Source organism: Halichondria panicea, chromosome 1 (genome assembly GCF_963675165.1).
Source record: "Halichondria panicea chromosome 1, odHalPani1.1, whole genome shotgun sequence".
Classification (NCBI taxonomy): domain Eukaryota; kingdom Metazoa; phylum Porifera; class Demospongiae; order Suberitida; family Halichondriidae; genus Halichondria; species Halichondria panicea.
The window spans coordinates 4,961,780-4,981,425 of NC_087377.1; the positions used below are offsets into that span (position 1 = coordinate 4,961,780).

A 19,646-nucleotide genomic window follows, 5' to 3' on the forward strand; every position below is an offset into this window, starting at 1 on the left:
GAAATATTGAAATAATTAGCAATAGTTTTTGTCCCAGAGAGTATTTGTTGTCAACTGCTAGCTGGTCTTGAAGACACCTAAGCTACTATACACACAGTAAGTGCAGTAGTAGTAGATCTAAGAGGTAAACTAATGCTCAAGAATGGTGAAACATCTTATTAACCCTTGGCGCGTGGGCGGCCACGGGTTATAGTAATCATTTGGGTTGCCTGTTTGTCTGTTTGTAATTTGTTAGTCTGTTTACCTGGATGCCATAACACTGCGTTTACAGTTTACATCCTTAAAAACTGCATTATATCACTCCTCTGGTTTCATGTCACCAGCCGAGGGTTTGCACTTTAGTGCTCTAGTCTACGAATTGTGTAAATGAGATCTTTCACCATCCTTGAGCATTAGTTTACCTCTTAGATCTACTACTACTGCACTTTTGGGTGTATAGTAGGTGTCTTCAAGACCAGCTTGCTCACTGACAGTTGACAATCACTCTCTGGGACAAAAACCATTGTCTAGCTCTTATTACCTGTGTCGCGTGTGGGCGGCCAAGGGTATAGTAGTCCGTTGGTTTGTTTGTTTGTTTGTAACAGCTGAGCCTGCCATACATAGCATTGCGTTTACAGCATGGATAGCCTCCACACAACAAGTCAAATAGTGGCAGATTTCGTTTAAAGCTTCGTTGTCGTATAAAAGCGAGCAAGCTAAGAAGCTTGAATTTGCATTTTGGCAGCTAGCTAACTACACGCGGCCTTATTCGAGGTAGACTACGTATTTGCAGCTAAAGTGATCCCGTACCAGGAACAATGGAATAGGGTCACTAATTAAAAGTAGAAAGCTAAAATTATTACTGGATATCGGACCCTATACTCCAGCTAGTCTCGCAAGCCCCGCCCCTTGAGTGAAGGGGCAACCTGGCGGGAGCCATACTTTTCTAAGACTCCAGGTTTCTTTGCTGTGATCCCATGCAGTGCATGTCTCATGTACCACTAAAACTCTGTTCTCAAAATTAATGTCAGCATGCCTCCAGTCGCTAGTTTAGTTTTCATACTTACATGCTACATGCACTGATAATCATGTCACCAGCGGAGGGTTTGCACTTTAGTGCTCTAGTTTCAATATAATATTTATTTTCACAAACTTTCTTTATAGCGCATGTATGTTGCAGAAAGCAGAGGCTGCAAAACGCATTAATGTTTCAATGTAAAAGGCCAGCTCAGTACAATTTTACTACGGAAGCTATGCCGGAAGTAATTAGTGGGCGTTCAAAAAGCAATCAAAATGCCAGGCTCTTAAACGAATAGGACTTCAGTAGAACCTCGCTAATCCGGACCCCTTTAATCTGAAACCTCGCAGATCCGGACAAAATGGCAACTGAAAAAGAGGAGGGGCTGTCAGTAGAATAGAGTACTGCGCATGCGCAATGTAAATTGCTTAGCTGAATCAGCAATGATTTTATTGATAATGTAGTACATGTATCCATGACCGTATGTTCCACCTCATGCATTGTTCTATTTACAGGTTCCTGTCAAACAAGATATCTCAGACATTGGCGACCCCACCACTATACCAAGATTCGTTCCGAGCAACCAGCAACCACCAACCATGCCTAACGTGAACATTTTTCCTCCTACAACGCAGGACAACTATAACCCACAACCTGAGGCTAGACTTGTACCCAACTCGCCAACTGAAGGTCTCCCGTCTATAAATTTTGACGACCCTAGGCCAGCTCATGATATAAGGGTCGAGGTAAATGGTTTTCGAAATGCTGCCGGCCGAAACGAACGGCAATCGTCTACTGGACCACAACCCGATAATAACATCCGCTTTCCTCCGGGCTTGAAAGTAAAGCAAAGTCATAGTAGTGCCCCTAGTAGCACCAATTTAGCGCTATCGGAACAAGTGGCTAGCCCCACTGATGCCTTAAATAGAATGTCACTGGTTTTGGGCGATCAACAGTTGGAGAGACCCTCCAATATGCCTTCCGATTTCAATCAAAGCCATTACCCTGCTAACACTCACCAAGGAGGTGGCTATCAAGATCCAGTTAACAATTTTCAGGGTCAAAGTGGCTTTGATAACTTGCCACAAGATCAGTATCAGAATCAGTCACAACCTGGACAGCCACGGAATGTACCACCCAGTAACCACCCCTCTCAATGGCCGAACCAGCAACCATACCTGCAAGACCATCACTACCAGCCTGGTCCTCCTCAGTATGAACAGCCACGATCACCACACTATAACCCACAGCAACAGAATTATGGACCACCAAATAATCAGCAACAAAATCCTCACTGGTGTAACCATGGTCAGCAATACCCTAATTCTCAATGGGAGAGCAACCAACAATACCAAGGTGCCGGACAACAAGCATTCAACTATCCTAGTGATGGACTGCAACCTCAGCAGTACAACACTCAAACTCCAAGCAACTTCAGAGATGATGACGCCCATTCCCCTGTTTTAAATAACCATAACTCTTTGTCTGAAAACGCCTCTAATTCCAATCCGATTCCATCAAACATTTCTTCTCGGCCATCCATTAACGGGTATGGTGTGGATATGAGCCCTGAAAAGCCAAAACCAAAACCACAAGCTCATTGTAAACCAGACACTCCCTCACCAGTTTCAAATCCACAACAGCTCAATCCGAATCGTACCGAACTTCTTGTCAAACCCAATGGCCTGCAAGACGGCATAGATCGAGAGATTAGCGAGGCAGCTGATGCAGTGAGTCAGGTGACAAGGAAGGAAGGAGAGAGGGAGGGTGCTCCACTAGACCCCAACCTGGTCTGTCCAATGTGTATGAAGCAGTATCGCATCGGAGAGATACAACTGTACAGAGCTCACGTCAACAAGTGCGATGGAACTAGACACTAGACACTGATTGTATTAATGATTTCCCCAGTTTTTCTAGGTACAGTCGGAGTGCAGTAAGTATAGCCATTTCTGCATTACCATGCCTAGGCTACTGTACCAGTTTTGTTGTATACTTGTCTCATGTATTCAAGGCTTTTTTCACTTATTTGTTGCTGTGATGTCATTTGTATTGTGCATGGAATCCATGCAGGGAAGTCCCAGGGGAAATCCCTCGCCCTTCTGCCAAAAGCTATTATAATAACAGCCACGCCCTTATAACTTTATATAGCTAGCTGGCGTAGCGCGCTCGTAGCTAGCTGTACAGTCTATATGGCTGGCGTTGCAGGGTATGGAGCTGGCCATGGCCCCCAGAAAACAGATGATAGACCATGGTCATCTTACATACCTAGTCCCATCAAAGGACTCAAAAACCTCCTGCCTAGCCTTGCGCCTGGTGGTCAGAGGAAGGAGATGCCTCGACCTCATGATCATGAGCATGACATATTAATTCAGGCACAGCCAAAAGCTACTCAGAGGGAAATCGACGAAGACTGGGAGAGTGTTCAGGCCCCAAAGGTAAATATCTAGTATTCCACACTTTACACTAACCTTCTAAACCAAGCCTCCTAATCGATCGTAGAATGCAGAATCTGTGTTGGTCAATTGTCACATCATTGCTGAGTTGGAGACGTTAAGGAACTATCATACCGACAGCTTACTGAGAATTGCTGACTTGGAACGACGAGTGCAAATAGCCGAGCAAAGTGCACTACTCAAAGAGAGTGTGATAACTGATCTAATGAAGCAACAAAGACAGAAATCTGGCAGGAAAAAATCCAAGGGAAAACATGACGTTGATGGAGCCCAATTAATTGCCATGATCGATAATTTTCAGAAAATCGAAGAACAATTTAAGTCCGATCTCGTGCAATAAGAAGAGCAGCGATGTCAAGCAACCCAACAGGTCATTGCACTCAGAGAGGAGCTTAGCTCTTCACGACACTACATTGAGAATCTCCAACACAGATACAAAGAAATGGTTGATGTAAAACCAAAAATGGAAGGTGAAATGAAGCAGCTCTATGAGATAACACCTGAAGATATACCAGAAGATGTTGATGTCAGAGTGTTGGTCTCTCAGTTACGAGCCCGTGTCAGCACGTTGGAAAGAGAAAACCAACAAGTCAAAGAGCACACAAAACAACAGAGCAAACACATTCAGATAATGAAGCAACATGAAGAAGGGATTGAGGTAGGTATGTATGTATAATAATTATGTATTCAACAATTTAAAAGCAGGTGTGTGTGTAGCCTCGATTCCAGGCCGCTAAGAGAGGGCCTGGTATCGACTGTTTGCGCATGCGCCACCTATTACCCAGAAAGTGGGTAATTCGGATACCATTGTATTTTGCTCAGTAAAACAACGACGTCACAACGAACGGAAGTGGATTGAAGAAAGTGGATAGAAGTGTGATTGTAGCCCGTGTGATAGCATTCTAATAGCTACCCTTAGCCTACTATGTTAACAAAGGACTCACAGCCTGCAATAGTGTGGATAACAATCCTCTGAACGGAGGGGAAGGCTTGACAATAGCCTATATGGATTGGCGCCTAGGCCACGCCCATCTGACACTAACCTTGGTGAAAGTCGACTCTATCAGAAAGAAATTGCTGCTGTAACCAATACAGCTCTGTCTCTAGCTAGCTAGCTATATAGCTCTGTGTCTGACTTTATGAAGAGTATTCTTTGTCTGTATATGTTATTCAGGATATAATTCGGGTAAAAATTCAGTTTAATGGGAAACATTACGGGAATATTATCCAATAATTTTGCGCATGCGCAAGCAGTCAGTAGCAGGCCTAATTGTTTAGGCCTTGAGAAGGAGGCTAGTGTGTGTGTAAGTGCATGTTTGCCATAAGGAGACAAAAAAGTGTCTGCCACCATTGTTCCTAGTTCACACTTTATCATTCATTCACTTTATTTCTCACAGTTTCATAAGGGAGACCTTGAGTCACTGAAAAGTACTTGTGAGGATTTAAAGGTAAACTAGAGCACTAAAGTGCAAACCCTCGGCTGGTGACATGATTATAAAGAAACTAAAAATATAATGCAGTGCATAATTATAGTGATGTTGTTATCATGTATGACTTGCACAGCAACTCAGGAGCAATAAAACTAAACCAGACTGGAGGCATGCTGAAACATTTGAGAACAGGTAGTGGTACTATAGATATATGCACTGTGGATTAGGATCACAGTAAAGAAGCCTGGAGTCTCAGAGAAGTATGGCTTCAGGCTCTGCATGGAGTAGGATCCCAGTCAGCAGCAGGAGCTATAATTTAAGCTTCTACTTTAGTGACCCTGTTCCATTGTTCCTGGTATAATACAGCTTTCTACTTTAGTGACCCTGTTCCATCGTTCTTGGTACAGGATCACTTCAGTTATAAGTAACGCATGTGCAAGTTCTGTTCAAGCTACATTTTGCTCGCTTTTATTAGACAAAGAAGCTTTAACACCGAAAGCTGCCACTATCAAAAGTACTAACTTGTTGTGTGGAGGCTACTCATGCTGTAAACGCAGTGCTAGAACATCCAGGTAAGCAGACCTAGTCACAAGGTTATTTAAGCTTCTTAGCTTTTGCTCGACAAAGAAGCTTTAACATCAAAATCTGTCACTATTTAAACCAAGATATTGTTATGTGAAGGCTACCTATGCTGCAAACGCAGCGCTATGGCATCCAGGTGAGTAGATATACTCGTGACAAACAGACAAACAAACAAACTAGAGCACTAAAGTGCAAACCCTCGGCTGGTGACATGATTAAAAAGAAACCAGAAATATAATGCAGTGCATATAGTGCTAGTGATGTTGTTATCATGTAGGACTTGCACAGCAACTCAGGAGCAATAAAACTAAACCAGACTGGAGGCATGCTGAAACATTTGAGAACAGGTAGTGGTACTATAGCACTGTGGATTAGGATCACAGTAAAGAAGCCTGGAGTCTCAGAGAAGTATGGCTCCAGGTTCTGCATGGAGTAGGATCCCAGCCAGCAGCAGGAGCTACTATCTATGCTATAACTCAAGCTTTTACTTTAGTGACTCTGTTCCATTGTTCCTGGTATATACAGCTTTCTACTTTAGTGACCCTGTTCCATCGTTCTTGGTACAGGATCACTTCAGTTATAAGTAACGCATGTGCAAGTTCTGTTCAAGCTACATTTTGCTCGCTTTTATTAGACAAAGGAGCTTTAACACCGAAAGCTGCCACTATCAAAAGTACTAACTTGTTGTGTGGAGGCTACTTATGCTGTAAAAGCAGTGCTAGAACATCCAGGTAAGCAGACCTAGTCACAAGCTTATTCAAGCTTCTTAGCTTTTGCTCGACAAAGAAGCTTTAACATAAAAATCTGCCACTATTTAAATCAAGATATTGTTCTGTGAAGGCTATCTATGCTGTAAACGCAGCGCTGTGGCATCCAGGTGAGTAGATATACCTGTGACAAACAAACAAACAAACAAACAAACAAACAGACCAACATACTACTATACCCGTGGCCGCCCACGCGCGCCTCGGGTAACAAACCAACAGACTACTATACCCGCTGGCCGCGGCACGGCCTCGGGTAATAATTATATTTTGTTGTGATCATCAAGCCACAAGGCAATTACCATTATTGGCAACCTGTAGAGACACAACAGAGCCCAGGCTGATCAATTGAGGAAGGATGAAGGAAGAAAACCAACAACTCTTATGTCAAGTTGAAGCCAAGCAAGCACAGGTGCCTACATTGTATATTACTGCTGACATTGCAGTGTGGTTGTATTATGTAGTTTGCATGTACATGTACATGTGCGTCACGTGTGTAGTTTATTGCTCTTACAAAACGTTTACATGTACACAGTTCAGATGGCATTCTTTAAATTAATAAATACAGGCAGTGACGTACAAATTGGATTTTGATGAAGAAAGGAAAGATCGAGCGGAGGCACACAGCCAGTATGCTGACCTTAAGAAAAAGATGGCTGAACTGAAAAAAGAACACATTCAGGAGATATCACAAATCACTAAAGACCTAGAGCTCCACAAAGGTTCACTAGGAGATGTCGAAGGAGTCAATTTTGCATTGGATAAAGAACTCTGTGACTGGCAAGCTGAAGCTCTTCAGAGCAGAGATGAGTTACAAGCTAAGACCAGTCAAGTCAAGGCATACAAAAAACAGGTCGACCAGCTCAAAGAAAAATCTGAACTACAAGAGCAACGGGTATACTGTACATATTATTATGTATACCTGTTCACTACTAATTGTCTGCATTTATTTCCAGTTGACTAAATTAACTGGGAATAAATTAACTGCATACACACCCACATATTGACTACTTTCATCAAAACCGAAAAAAATTGCTTTGTCATCTTTGTGTGTACAGCTTGTCAAACTAGTTGCAATGAACCAGGAACTAGTTCAGGAGAGGGAGAGGGTCAAGAGTGAGCTGGAAAAGACAAAGTTTGAGGAGAAGGACAGGAAATTGAGCACTGAGAGAGACAGTGATGTATGTAAGCGAACTTTTGTGTACTGGTTTTAATATAAAGTGATGTTTTTGTGCAGACATTTAGAGACGAATTGAAGAAAAAAAAAAAAAAAGTTGACCGCCTAGAGAAGAAAGCTACCAGTGGTGGAACTGATTATCAACATTCTCCCTTTGTACCTGTACCTGTACCCCAAACCAACCCTATCAACTTTCAACAAATCGATAGTCAAGGTCGAAGTGTTTATCATGATAACTCCCCTCAGGGTCATTACCAAGATCGGTATCAGAATCAACCACAGCCACGGAATGTACCACCCAGTAACCACCCCTCTCAATGGCCAAACCAGCAACCATACCTACAAGACCACCTCTACCAGCAGCAGCCTGACGAACAGTATGAACATCCATTCAGTCAGCGACAATCATTTCAGTGGGATAACACTTCCTCTCAAGAACGTATGGAGTCACAAAATTACCCAAACAGAAGGTCCCCCCACAATTATCCCCGAAGCTTGTCTTATCCAGCCCACATCAGTTCACAAGAAGATTCTTCATTGTCGAGTACCTCTCTTTCAGAGAGCCCTAATCCATCGTACAGCTCTACCCAAGTAGCTATGCTCCCTCCCCCTCATGCAAGACCTAGACCCAAACCACGAAAAGCTAATCGCAAGTTGTCGCAACAAAAAGAAGAGAATGAACTTGAAAAAGGCCTATCAACTGAGATTAAAAAAATTGTGGGTGATTTATATTATGAGCAGTACGAGAGTGAGAAGCAGCAAACTAACGAACATGTTCCTCTTGATCCCTACCTGGTGTGTGGAGTGTGCTCCAAGCAACACAGACTGGGGGAGATTCAGAAGTATCGGAAACACGTGAAAGAGTGTGAGAGAGAGCAGGCAGTGAGAGCTGAGGAGGCGGTGAGTGAAGTTTTATCAATCATTATAATGTTGAGAGTTACTATCATAAATTATAACCCCAACTATTTTTAGCGTCGTGTTGTGGTGTTTGGTGGGTGCCACAGTTTTTGCTGTGTGGTGGTATTTTGTCTATATATAAATCAACTGTGATAACATTATATTTTTGCTCCCCTCGTGTCATTTGAGAGTAGGAAATGTCTATTTACCAAGACATGCCTCATTTAGGCCGTGTATTCTATACAGAGATCAAACAGTGCATGTTCACTCAGCTAGTTCATCTAGGGTGTTGCACCCTCGGAATACATAAAACTGCCCTCCGGTACAAATCCAATACACAATTTTCTTTGTAACCTCTAATTCCTATAGTGAATGCACTAGAAGCTACAGAAGGATCCCTAAACCGACCTAACCCGCTGAGTCAGCACTTTTATCTCAGTTAGGGGTTAGGGTTAGTAATTTTTGTATTACTGAGCATTTGTGTTACATCTCCTGTTATTCTATGAATCGTAGTAGTTTAAACCACCATTGCTGGGAAGTGCAGCAACAACTGGCTATAAACTTAGTTTCTGGCTCATTGCCTCGAGTATGACTATGTTATTGTTTGCATCATTTACTACTAGTAGAAGGCTACGATCGTTGGCTTAGCTAGGATAGCTATACGTTTCTCTGCAAGCTTCCATATATCTTTTATTTGTCTCTGTGCAAGCACAATCCTCCGTAAAACATTTTAATATAATTATGACCAACCTCCTTTGTCCATGGCAAGGCAGTAAAAAGCGATATTCAGACTGACCACTTTTTGTAGCTAAGCATACATGTAGGTAATGGTGTTCAATATTGTAATCGATTAGTGAAATAGTGTGGCCTATATGAGATTTTCCATCTTATTGAATGACTGACTGCCTAGCCATTAGTGGCGGCCTGACCAATCGAAACTTGCTTGCTACGCCTGCCATTGTACATGTATGTACAACTATCATGTACATGTATAGTACGGTTAAGGTTAGGATATTGTGTTCACCCACGGGAAAACGATTTATCACTATCACTACGTTTTTTAATGGACAATATAAGAATAAATTACTTTCTCAACTTTTTGGCAGTAAATTTTAGCGTGGATAAACCCGAAAAACTTTCAACTGAGAGATTAACGGCCAGACAAAGAGAAATGTTGATGAAAGCCAAGCTATCTCGAGCTACTCGCCTCTTAATTATGAAGTTGACAACGAATACAGTATAGCGCAACATTTTCGCGGATTTCGTGGGTTAGCAATCCTACACGAAAATTAAGTCCACAAAAAATTGTTCTATAACGTTTCAAAGATTAAAGGTGTGGCTTCCGGTAAGCAGTCATTCCACAAACATTGTGCAACGAAATGTTTTTAGAGGCCATTCCAAGAAATATAAGTGCCTCGAAAAGTTCGCGCTATACGGTATCTCGTCGTCCGACCCTACGTATAATTAGTAATTATAGATTCCAAAAAAGCCTAATGCAAATTGGCATAAAAAATTGCAATTTTGATGGACACTAATTAACTTGTCTCATTCATGCATCTTCATAATCATAGCATTTTTACACAAAACAATAGCACACAGCAGACTTTGATCTTTGAACCTGCAAAATATAAAAAGCTGACAGAAGGAAAGCGCCTCGCCTCGGTGCATGGAGGCACCAAACATGAAGCTCTACTAGATCTAGCAAGATTATTAATAGAGTAATACTCCATATTCCAAGTAAGCAAATTTAAGCTAGCTATAACTCGAGAACGAAACTTTATTTTACATTGCAATCCAAGAAAACGAGTCTATAGATACTCTCACTTGCACTTCATTGATCCTTGAACTGCTGAAACACTAGTACTCTACCTACACCCACACATGCATACTCTACCGTTCCGTATACCACCTCGCATTATGCCTCGCTTGCACATACGCAGATCGAGGCATAATAAAACTCATGAATATTCAGAGAGACCGCAATACAAGAATGCATGTTACTTTGTTTCTGTTCGTTTATCTATGGTTTATAGTACTGTTTTACATGTATATACAAGTCATGTTATCTCTTATATTATGCAGGCCGCTAAACTTGCATCAGACACAAAACCATTCTCTATAAAACATTCTACTGAACCAAGGGATTGAATTGGAAAATGTATCGTTCAAGTTTGCCACTTCTGTGCTGAAAGCTAATTTGTAGCCTATAATTATATGTAAATTGAAAGCCTAATTCTACATGATTGCAATTTTTACAAGCATCAAACAAAAAACGGTGCTGTTTCTAGCGTACTTATACTTTTCATTACTTCAAAAATAATTTCATCTCAGACTTCATGATTATTTTTAAAAACAAAAGTTGGTACATGCATGGATTGCTATATACGTTAGAGGCCCACGCCTATGGAACACAGAATGTAACTGGTGTGTGCATCCAATATAATAGGAAATTAATTTTGACAATTGATTACGTGCTGACATGATAACGTTGTATTCAAGCTCACCACCTCGTCAACAACTCGTTGTTTATATATAGAGTGCTTTTCATTCTTTCATTCTTCCAGCTTGATTGTTTTATGGACGTAGTTATTGGGTTGAATAACAGCTAGTCATGAATTAGCTCACAGTCTCCATCTGTGCAGTTTTTAACATGTACCCTAAACTTTTGAATCTTTCCCAATCGATGCTGTTTATTGCACACAGGACACGCAAGGTTAGGATCGTGGGGAACTTATTTTGCTTCATGGTTGGCTCGATCTCTGTTTCTGTCTTTCATTATACCATTGTATAAATTATACCCTCACCAGTTTGTACCTCGTCAAGAATATCTTGATCGTTCACTTGTCCGTCCTTTAAGTACATGTACCTTCCATTCTTCCGTGGGAGAATTTATAGACATGGTCGACATTTTGTCAACTAAATTTGTCCTTAACTTCAGCATGAGTTAGTTTGTACGGCTCCATTTCATATGCCTTTCTTGAATCGTGTGCACTTTCTACAAAGGGGCATTTTGATAATGTACTCCCAAAGAATTGTCTGGTGGGCTGAGAATTCCATCGATATCGTGGTAGAGATTATTATTTTTCGGCACTGAATTCGAAGGTGGCTGGTTCATGTAAACTTTCTTTGTGCTGGTTTGGGGAATATCAGACAACCGACTGGAAGATTGAGGTATCCCTGCGGCAGTCACAATACCTGGAGGGTGGGAATTGCTGTAATAGCAGAATTGGTGATCTTGATGTTTGGAATTTGTTGGAGTTGATGCTTGTACATTGTGTACCGGTATACCAAATTTAGCTCCTTGCTTTGTTGGCGTATTTAAACAACATTGCTTTCACCTAGGTGTCTTTGATTCATGATGGATTTGTGAGTTGTCAAGGGCTTGTACTCGTACTATACTGCTAGCTAGCTGTTAACAGGTATTTTCTGAGTCTTGTAGCTAACAAAAAGCTAGCGCTTTAGTGCAAGGCTATAGCCTAACTCATATGTTGAATAGAAAGTTTGTGCGGACAGATGATGCTATGAAAGATTCTGAAGAGACTGCAACAGCCAGTAATAGGACCCCTATAAGAAGCACCTCAAGTACTCCTATCTCTAAGATCCCTGTGAGAAGCATCCCAGGCACTCTGATCTTGTCTCTGTGAGAAGCACTCTTGATCCCAGGCACTTTTGTCTCTGTGATAAAGCTGCAGCATGGAATTATTTAGTTCAGAGTGTCTCCAACATGAAGAACATCAATGACACTAACAGCCTCAGCTTCTAGCACCCCTTTATTTGTATGGTTTGCTCTGTGCCTGCAAGAATTGCCTGTCACTTAGCCTCGATCCCAGGCCGAGTTTTCGCTTTTATAACGGTTAGGCAAACAACTAGGCCTGGTACTAGTTTAGCCTCTACACAGGCTCTCCTTTTTCTGTTCTTTATCACAATCGATTTATTCGTTCAATGAGATAAAATACGGTATTAATTGGAGGAATAAAGAAAGAAATAGACGTAAAGTTAGGAAAAAGGAGAGCCTGTATCGGGAAGTCGCGTGAGGGTAGAAGGGTGGTAGAAGGGTGAAAATGAGCGTGGGCATACTGAGCTAGAGATGTTGGACTGCCCACGCAGAGGTCTACGACTAGTAAAACTTTGCCTGCTGCAAGCTGGACATGGACTTGGAACTGGAAGTTTGCAAGCACTATAGCTAGCTATACCTTAGGCTTAGCTAGATGATCTACTAGTCTAGATTGTGTGTTTAGATTCTATCACTATTACCTTTTCTTGTGTCTTTCTACATGCTACAGTAGAATAGCTTAGTCATCATTATCATATAGCAGGTAGCTACTGCCACCAGAGCTGGCCACGCTGGTTCTCTGATCTGACTTGCAGCACAGCTTGGTGGTTGTCTCAGTGCAGTACAGTACAGTACAGTCTTACTCTGAATGCGTGGGAGAATACCTTACGTCACGATTGTGGGCTACATATCGCCCACGTTCATAAAAATCCTTGTGGATCACGCGATTTCCCAAACCAGGCCTTACGTTTTCTTAACTGTACGCCCATTTCTTTATTTGCTGCCTCACTATGTCTTTCTTATGTTTATGGATGAACAGTGACAACAGCAAGAAAAAGTAAGGCCTGGGAACGAGGCTAGTACTAGTTGTCTGCACATGTGTCAATCGTTAGTCAGATTCTGACTAATGGATATTCTCGTTCACTTTTGTGACATTTATATTCGTGTACTATCGTGTACTAGAAGTCAGTTCCCGTTTTATCATTATTGGAATGGCTCTTAGCTAGCTGAAGCTTCTCTCTTCTCTGAAGTTTAGAAAACATTATTCTGAAGACTGAACAACAAGGGAAGAGGTATAAAGCTTTGTCAAGCTTGTTAATTAAGGTCAGACATTTTTGTGTGGGCCCTGTGCTATCATCATGTTTGGCAAGATCTAGATAGACTATAGACTGGAAACCACGCCCCTTTCTTTAGGATTGGAAACGAATCACGTGTGCCGAACACTCCTTGTCTGCCGGAAGTATAGATTGAAGAGGGAAGTGATGACTATGCTTATACTTCCTCAAAAGCGTTCCAGCTGATTTCTATATGGCTTTCTAGCTCGAGTATGCTCTCTAGTATGGCTTTCTAGCTCAGGTACATTTGCACTGTTATACAATGGCAAGTAGTGCTCCGGCTCCATTTCAGAGTAAGTGATGTTGAACTGTTTTATATGAATTAGCTAATTACTTTCCATTTACTTTTTTCCCTTTTCATGTAAATGCAGGTAGGTTTAAGGAAGCTGTTAAAGCTGTTTTGACCGAGGGTAGATTCAAAGCCTCATCACCAGAGGCAGCAGTTGCCCTCAACACAGCTTCTGCGTTGTTAGTTTTGTTAGAGGATTCAAAGCATAGTGTGATGGTTGAGGATTTTACTGTCAAATTGTACTCAAAATTGAAGTCGTGTTTCCAGCACACTCACTCATCACTTCATTTAAACAGAGAAAAGATGTGGGGATTGTATCATGAGTTGCGCACATCAGACAGCTTCAAGGAGGAATGGAGTCGTTTCCTGCATGAGTGTGGTAAACAACCGTGTGCTTCTTTTGTCCAGTTTGTTACTAACACACTCTTCAAACAACTGATAGAAGAGGAGTTCCTTCTGAACAGTACAACGAACTCAAATGGCCACTCGGGTTTGATGACATTTGAGGAGAAGAATGCTCTGAGATATGTTGCAGGATATGTATGCCGCACATTGAGAAAACGTCTTGAATCATCTACGATTCCTGATAAAGATGATATGATATATGCTCTGATGGAGTTAAGTGGAGATGAAATGAATGACCAAGACACAGAAGCTTGGACTGATCTTATTGATAGAGGTGGACTTTGGCATATCAGTGATGATACCTACATGCTGTTTTTGATAATAGAAGAGTGTATCAGAGAACACATGACCATAGCAACCGCAAGTACGGTACAAGGAGGTAAAACGCTTACTGATACCCTGCTTAAGAATGAAGATGTCCTATTCCAGTGGTGTATTCTTGGTGTTGAAACGAATGATGTAGACTTAAGTTTATTGAGGAAGATCATATCATTGTATGTAACTATTCGAGGATTTGCATTTGCAACATCTTGCCTAGAATTGTATAAACAAGCACAAAAGAAATCTCTTCAGAAAAAAAGGGCACTTCGAAAGTCCGTGTAAATAACTTCATACACTCTGTACATCATTTAATAATCATGGTTAATAAAATTATTAATTATCAGTTAAATTAAACATGTGTATGATAAAATTAATTGAATGTACAGAGTTACAAACATTACTCTATAATTATACTACTACTTGTGCTTGTGCCTTCTTTTGGGAAGGGGTTTGTTCTCATCACCCAGTTCCAATGTTCGTTTTCTACTGTCCTTTCGACAGTTGCCTCTAATTGTTGCACATGTGCTGTTGATCACCCGAAGAGCCTGTGTGTTCTTTGCAAATTCGCTAACATTTGGGTTTTCGTTCGATTTACCCCTCTGTCTTTGCTGACCAAAAAAATTCTCAACGGGGTCCTGGCACAGTGTGACTCCAGGTATCGTGAATAGATACTTAACCATTTCCACAAATGACCTCACTGCAGGTATTGCTATAAAAGTATAGTGTGGGCAATAATAGTATATGCTTACCAGTAATCCTCAGGCCTTTACTAGTCTCAGGGCTGAGCATCATCAATTTTTTTTGGGTTTTTGTGAAGCCTTCCCTAGCCTCCACGCTTTTCTCCCAAGCATCCAAGTATGGGATGAATTCCTCTTCCAACCACTGTATAATATTTGTACATGCATAATTATGTATACAATTACGAATTTACTCACAGTTACACTCCACAATCCCACAGTATATTTTACCTTCAGCCTAAAGTCTGATGCTGATCTGTAAGGGTCTTTGAATGGGTTTCGCTTTAGCTTCCCGACAGAAATACTGCTGACATTCAATGTGTCGAACAACTTATTGAACTTGTCAACAAACGTTATGGTCTCAGCAACTTCATCTCCCTGTGTCAGTTGTAGTGCTTTAGCAACGGAGTTACTGAGAACCTGCATGCATAAATATAAGACATAAACGAATGTGGGAATTTTAAGTATACACACACACACACACACGGAATTTTGACATAGAGTGCTTGTACATCTGTAACAGCACCATTAATTCACTTACTTGAGCTGCCAGATCTACTCGCATCTTGGAGAAGCTGGATAACTCAACATGCTCATACTTAAGCTTCGGTATCAATGCTAGGCCAGGGGTCTCTTGAGATCGATTCTTCATATACAGTAGCTTCAGTTGAGACCATAAAATATCTTTCCCTTTGCACTGTGGAAATATGTATAGTACATACATGTTCTACAATTAGAATATTGTAAGTGTAGCTATGCACAACAAGAGTCTTAGACAGTAAATCTATAAACGCAAGCACTCACCTACAATTTTCTCTTAGGGCTAGCCCAGCCGTTTCTGACAGTCTTAATAAGGTGGGGTGGGTCAGAAAAGAAAAACAGAGACCTGTTGTCACTGGCATACGGGTTACCAACTTTGTTGACCAAAGACTTCGAACCAGGCTTATGCAACTTAAAGAGACGGCGATTTGCTGCTAGGCCATCACAAGTGAGTGCAAGTACCTTAAATCCACACAATTCCAACCGACCAACCGCCTCCCAAAATGGCTCGAACATCTGGTCACCAGTCAATGATGTACAAGGAAATTGAACATAAGGAAACTGTAACTTGCTAAAGAGTCCCCTCACAAGTAGTACAAGCATAGAATGTGCCAGTGGGGTACTTTGGTCCATATCGTTGTTTAGAGATCTTTCAAAAGCCAACAAGTGGGAATTGATATCGCCAATATTGGTGAAGCCAATGATAGCACCTACAATTATAAAGATAAAAAGGTAATGCCTTCACACCTAGTGCATGCATTTGTGTAAATACCTGAATGTTTGTCATACACCAAGTCTTCTTTTATGTGCATTTCATCCATTAAAAGAACCACATACTTCTCCCTCTCCGGACACAAGCTGATTTTAGCGAGATCCATCAAGTACTTGTCAACTTCTTCGGAGAAGCCAATGGAGCTTTGGATGTGATAGGTATAATCACGCAATGTCCTCTGCGAGGGAAGGCAAATAACACCAGACTCTCGCAGCATTTGGTATGCACTACTCGACAGATGTCTAAGATAAAGACACCAACGTATCATTAAGGGATCCCACTTCATCGATTTGGCATTTTTGAGAGAGGAAGCTCGCTTTTGGCTTTCCCAAAACACTCGTTGAAACGAATCTTCCAGGGGGAAGGTTTTCTTAACAGAATCGTCATTATCCTTTATGATCTGTGACAGATCATTATGGAGCTCTTCTTCAACGAAGTTGCTTCTCTGTTCAATTACCTTTTTGAGTTTCTTTTTAAGGCGATTTATCTGTTGTTGTGCCACTCTGCTCTGTTGATGTAGAACTTTCATTCGTTTGTCCTTTTCAAGTGATGACAAGTATCGATAGTTAGTATGACTCTGAGGATTAACCCTGTTTAACTCGGTACACGTGTCTCTAGTGGAATCTTCAAAACGAAGGAACATTCGATTGAGTGTTTGTCTGTAGGCATGGCATACACTGCACTGGTTTGATTCCACAGGCACAAGAATCTGACATCCATCACATCGGATTGTTCCGTGGCTGAGCTTATCATCGTAAAATGCCACACGATTTTTCCCTGTATACACAAAATTAATTAACTGTAATAGCAGATTTCATTCTTGGCAAGAGCACATGCACTCAGTACACTACATGTATACGTACCTGAAACATCCACAAAGGTCCCATTTCTGTCAGTTACTAAGGCAGCATACTTGGCGTCGTCATTCCCAACACAAACAGTGCACGAGTCCAAGAAGTCGATAATGTCTTGTACATCAGTCACAGACGCAATTACTGGATGCTTCATTGATAATTCAGGATTGTTGCTAGGTACTTTGCAACCATTGGCAAGAGCATGCCAAGAAAGATCACTGTGTATCACTATGCTGACGGCCAACTGAGCATGCTTGGAAATATGGATATCCTCTGAGTCCGATACATTCAACCATCCTATTCAAGTATAGAGTGTACATGTAACTAAATGAAAAACCGTTCACATAATTAAGTTACGTACCTTCAGGAAGCACAATGGCAATCTTTAGCCTCTGCCTGAGGGTGGCAATTGTTGATAAGGGAGCATCCGCAAATATCTTTCTCGGGATGCTAACTTTCAATTCACTGATATCGATAGGCAATGAGAGTTTCTTTGCTCTCAACTTCCTAAATTCATTCTTGCGGTGAACCGCAATTCTGAATTTTCGGGGCATTTCTGTAAGTGCAAACAAAGACTATGCAAAAAGAAACAAAGACTATGCAAAACTTCAAATACTCCTCTAACAGTATATTAGCAGAATATACTCAACTAGCCCTTTTTAGAGATGAAAGAAGGAGACAAAAAACACTCCTAAAAATACTTATTTATTGATCTAGTATTAAAGTTTCACTTGTATCATTCAAAAAGTATTGCTTACGCAAAACCCTAGGACCCAAGTATACAGTTTGACACAATTACAAACTGCAAATCAGCTTTACATATCTGCTAGAGGGAGACATAATTTGGCTATCACCTTACTACCTATAAAACTGGCCTATTATTCTGCTTCAATTCTACTGAAGTGAGTTATAATGACGCTCTAACTTACCAAGTATGAATACAGTTAATGCCAAGGACACTGGCTTAACCCAGAAGTCTAACAACGTCTGCAAACGAACAGAGTCAGAAAAAATCTTTGTTGCAATCCCGCCAAAAAGTGATTACGTAACAAGACGAGGAGTGTTTCAACGGATATCATTGCAACTGCCGTTCGTTTCCAATCCCTCCCTTTTCTATCTATGGGCCAGGTGACTATCAACGACTTGTCTTCATTGCGTACTGAATTTTGCGGAAGTGGTTCAGGGAAAAGGGTGTGGTCACCAGTGTTGCGGTTTAGTATACTTTGGCTAGATCTACTGTAGCTAAGTATGTACAGTAGTCTGTACAGTACTCTAGCAAGCTAGCTAGCTCAGCCACCTATTTCAATCACAAGTCAACTGCTGCAAAACTATGTCCAAGTCTGGAGCTAGCTGTCACCTGGATGTACCTAGTTCTTGTCCTGTCTGTGGCAATGACACCGCTGTAATAGAAACTCAAATGTTGCTGGCAATAGGGCCAGCAAAGGGACTTTCCATAAACCAGTTGGCAGAGAGACAAATATATCTCTGCATCTCTGCTACTTCTGTCTGTTATTTTTGCAGTGGCCTTGTAGCCAGCCAGGTTATAGCAACTTTAGAATTGCTTCATTGGAGAAGTACTGATAGACAACTTATATCCAAACAGCTATAGCTAAGTAGACATAAAATTTATACTGCAACTGTACAGCTAAAAATATTAATACTCACATAAAATCAATTATAATAGCTTAGTGTGCAATGTTGTGGTTTAGATATCTCCCACGCATTCATGCACACACTACATTCCAAGCATTCCGTTGGGACGAGTCGTTGATAGTCACCTGGCCAGTCTCCTAAAGAAAGGGGCGTGGTTTCCAGTCTATAGTTTCATCATTAATATGGTGGATCAAGTGAAGAGTGTGAGCTAGAGAACTTGGTGCTGCCATCATCAGCTCGTCGACAATGACACTATAACCTGTTTAAAATACGAGAAATTTAATATAGATCTACACATATTTAGAATGTCTGCTTCTCTGTACAGGAGCAATGGCTAATATCCAGCTATCCCAACAGTGCTCCTCTTGGCTATACTAATGGACGAGACTGGACAGTTTAAGGTAAGGGTTTAACCGTGTTTGGTTTCTTTAATATTGTCCTATACTTACAGGACTGGAGTATGACCTGCTCGTTCGAGCGTTGCTGGGTAGCTCAGAGGCATCAAGAGAATCTACGTTTTCTCAAGCAAAGTTTAACTGAGTTACGAGTTGGGGCCTAGAATCAGAGAAGTCCAGCAGCCTGCTAAATCGTTGAACCGTAATTTGAAGACATTCAATCATCTTGAAGTTGCCCTGGGTCACTGTAATCGTGCTGCAACACAACTGGCAACTCCCCAGGCCCTTGTGAAGCAGCTCCCTATGTGCATATTTTGTGTGTACTCACTCTGTGCATTTTCTGTGTACAAATTTCGATTATTGATTCATTAAATATTTTTGCCAACCACAAATACAATGAAAATTTGACGCATGCGCAGACAACTAGTACCACTAGTTGTTCGCCTAACCGTTATAAAAGCGAAAACTCGGCCTGGGATCAAGGCTAACTACG

At 41.3% G+C, this 19,646-nt stretch overlaps 6 protein-coding genes across 9 annotated transcripts in view; 5 read left to right on the plus strand and 1 right to left on the minus strand.

The window, feature by feature from the left end:
• Nucleotides 1-3,030, plus strand: part of LOC135334826 (uncharacterized) — a 39,228-nt gene extending 36,198 nt beyond the window's left edge. Inside the window, exon 9 of the mRNA XM_064530184.1 lies at nucleotides 2,915-3,030. The gene's annotated coding sequence lies outside the window, so the exon portion shown is untranslated. The remainder of the gene's footprint in view (nucleotides 1-2,914) is intronic.
• The window catches only part of LOC135334204 (uncharacterized), a gene marked incomplete in the record, with an annotated part of 688,739 nt that overhangs the window by 219,690 nt on the left and 449,403 nt on the right, over nucleotides 1-19,646 (plus strand).
• Nucleotides 1-19,646, plus strand: part of LOC135334676 (cingulin-like) — a 30,793-nt gene that overhangs the window by 4,378 nt on the left and 6,769 nt on the right. The window contains exon 8 of one of the 3 annotated variants that reach the window (XM_064529954.1): nucleotides 1,513-3,030. The exons of the other annotated variants lie outside the window; for them this stretch is intronic. Coding sequence (XP_064386024.1) covers nucleotides 1,513-2,877 — 1,365 coding nt within the window. The 3' untranslated portion in view covers nucleotides 2,878-3,030. Of the gene's footprint in view, nucleotides 1-1,512; nucleotides 3,031-19,646 lie in introns of those variants that run through there. 3 annotated transcript variants of the gene reach the window in all.
• LOC135334836 (uncharacterized) overlaps nucleotides 3,131-19,646 on the plus strand; it is a 39,173-nt gene continuing 22,657 nt past the window's right edge. Inside the window, exons 1-2 of the mRNA XM_064530203.1 lie at nucleotides 3,131-3,432; nucleotides 3,497-4,108. Coding sequence (XP_064386273.1) covers nucleotides 3,893-4,108 — 216 coding nt within the window. The 5' untranslated portion in view covers nucleotides 3,131-3,432; nucleotides 3,497-3,892. The remainder of the gene's footprint in view (nucleotides 3,433-3,496; nucleotides 4,109-19,646) is intronic.
• Nucleotides 13,278-14,484, plus strand: LOC135336631 (uncharacterized). Its single transcript, XM_064532517.1, has 2 exons — nucleotides 13,278-13,480; nucleotides 13,559-14,484. Exons 1-2 carry the CDS (start codon nucleotides 13,450-13,452, stop codon nucleotides 14,482-14,484), a joined length of 957 nt encoding a protein of 318 aa, XP_064388587.1. The 5' UTR covers nucleotides 13,278-13,449.
• On the minus strand, nucleotides 14,547-18,162 carry LOC135335796 (uncharacterized). Of its 2 annotated transcripts, XM_064531378.1 has the most exons (9): nucleotides 18,035-18,162; nucleotides 17,467-17,661; nucleotides 17,115-17,402; nucleotides 16,252-17,028; nucleotides 15,748-16,189; nucleotides 15,481-15,636; nucleotides 15,171-15,359; nucleotides 14,952-15,084; nucleotides 14,547-14,899 (listed from the first exon to the last, which is right to left on the minus strand). In XM_064531378.1, the coding sequence occupies exons 2-6, from the start codon at nucleotides 17,657-17,659 to the stop codon at nucleotides 15,603-15,605; spliced, it is 1,734 nt and encodes a 577-aa protein (XP_064387448.1). In that variant the 5' UTR covers nucleotides 17,660-17,661; nucleotides 18,035-18,162; the 3' UTR covers nucleotides 14,547-14,899; nucleotides 14,952-15,084; nucleotides 15,171-15,359; nucleotides 15,481-15,602. The 2 variants fall into 2 exon arrangements, with proteins under 2 accessions (XP_064387448.1, XP_064387441.1); XM_064531371.1 differs by lacking the exon at nucleotides 18,035-18,162 and having other exon boundaries at nucleotides 17,467-17,919.

Coding starts and splice junctions, on each gene's coding strand:
- LOC135336631 (XM_064532517.1), top strand. CDS start 13,450: ATGGCAAGTAGTGCTCCGGCTCCATTTCAGA. Junction 13,481..13,558: donor TGCTCCGGCTCCATTTCAGA/GTAAGTGATGTT, acceptor ATGTAAATGCAG/GTAGGTTTAAGGAAGCTGTT.
- LOC135335796 (XM_064531378.1), bottom strand. CDS start 17,659: ATGCCCCGAAAATTCAGAATTGCGGTTCACCGCAAGAATGAATTTAGG. Junction 17,403..17,466: donor TGCCATTGTGCTTCCTGAAG/GTACGTAACTTA, acceptor ATACTTGAATAG/GATGGTTGAATGTATCGGAC. Junction 17,029..17,114: donor GACCTTTGTGGATGTTTCAG/GTACGTATACAT, acceptor TTGTGTATACAG/GGAAAAATCGTGTGGCATTT.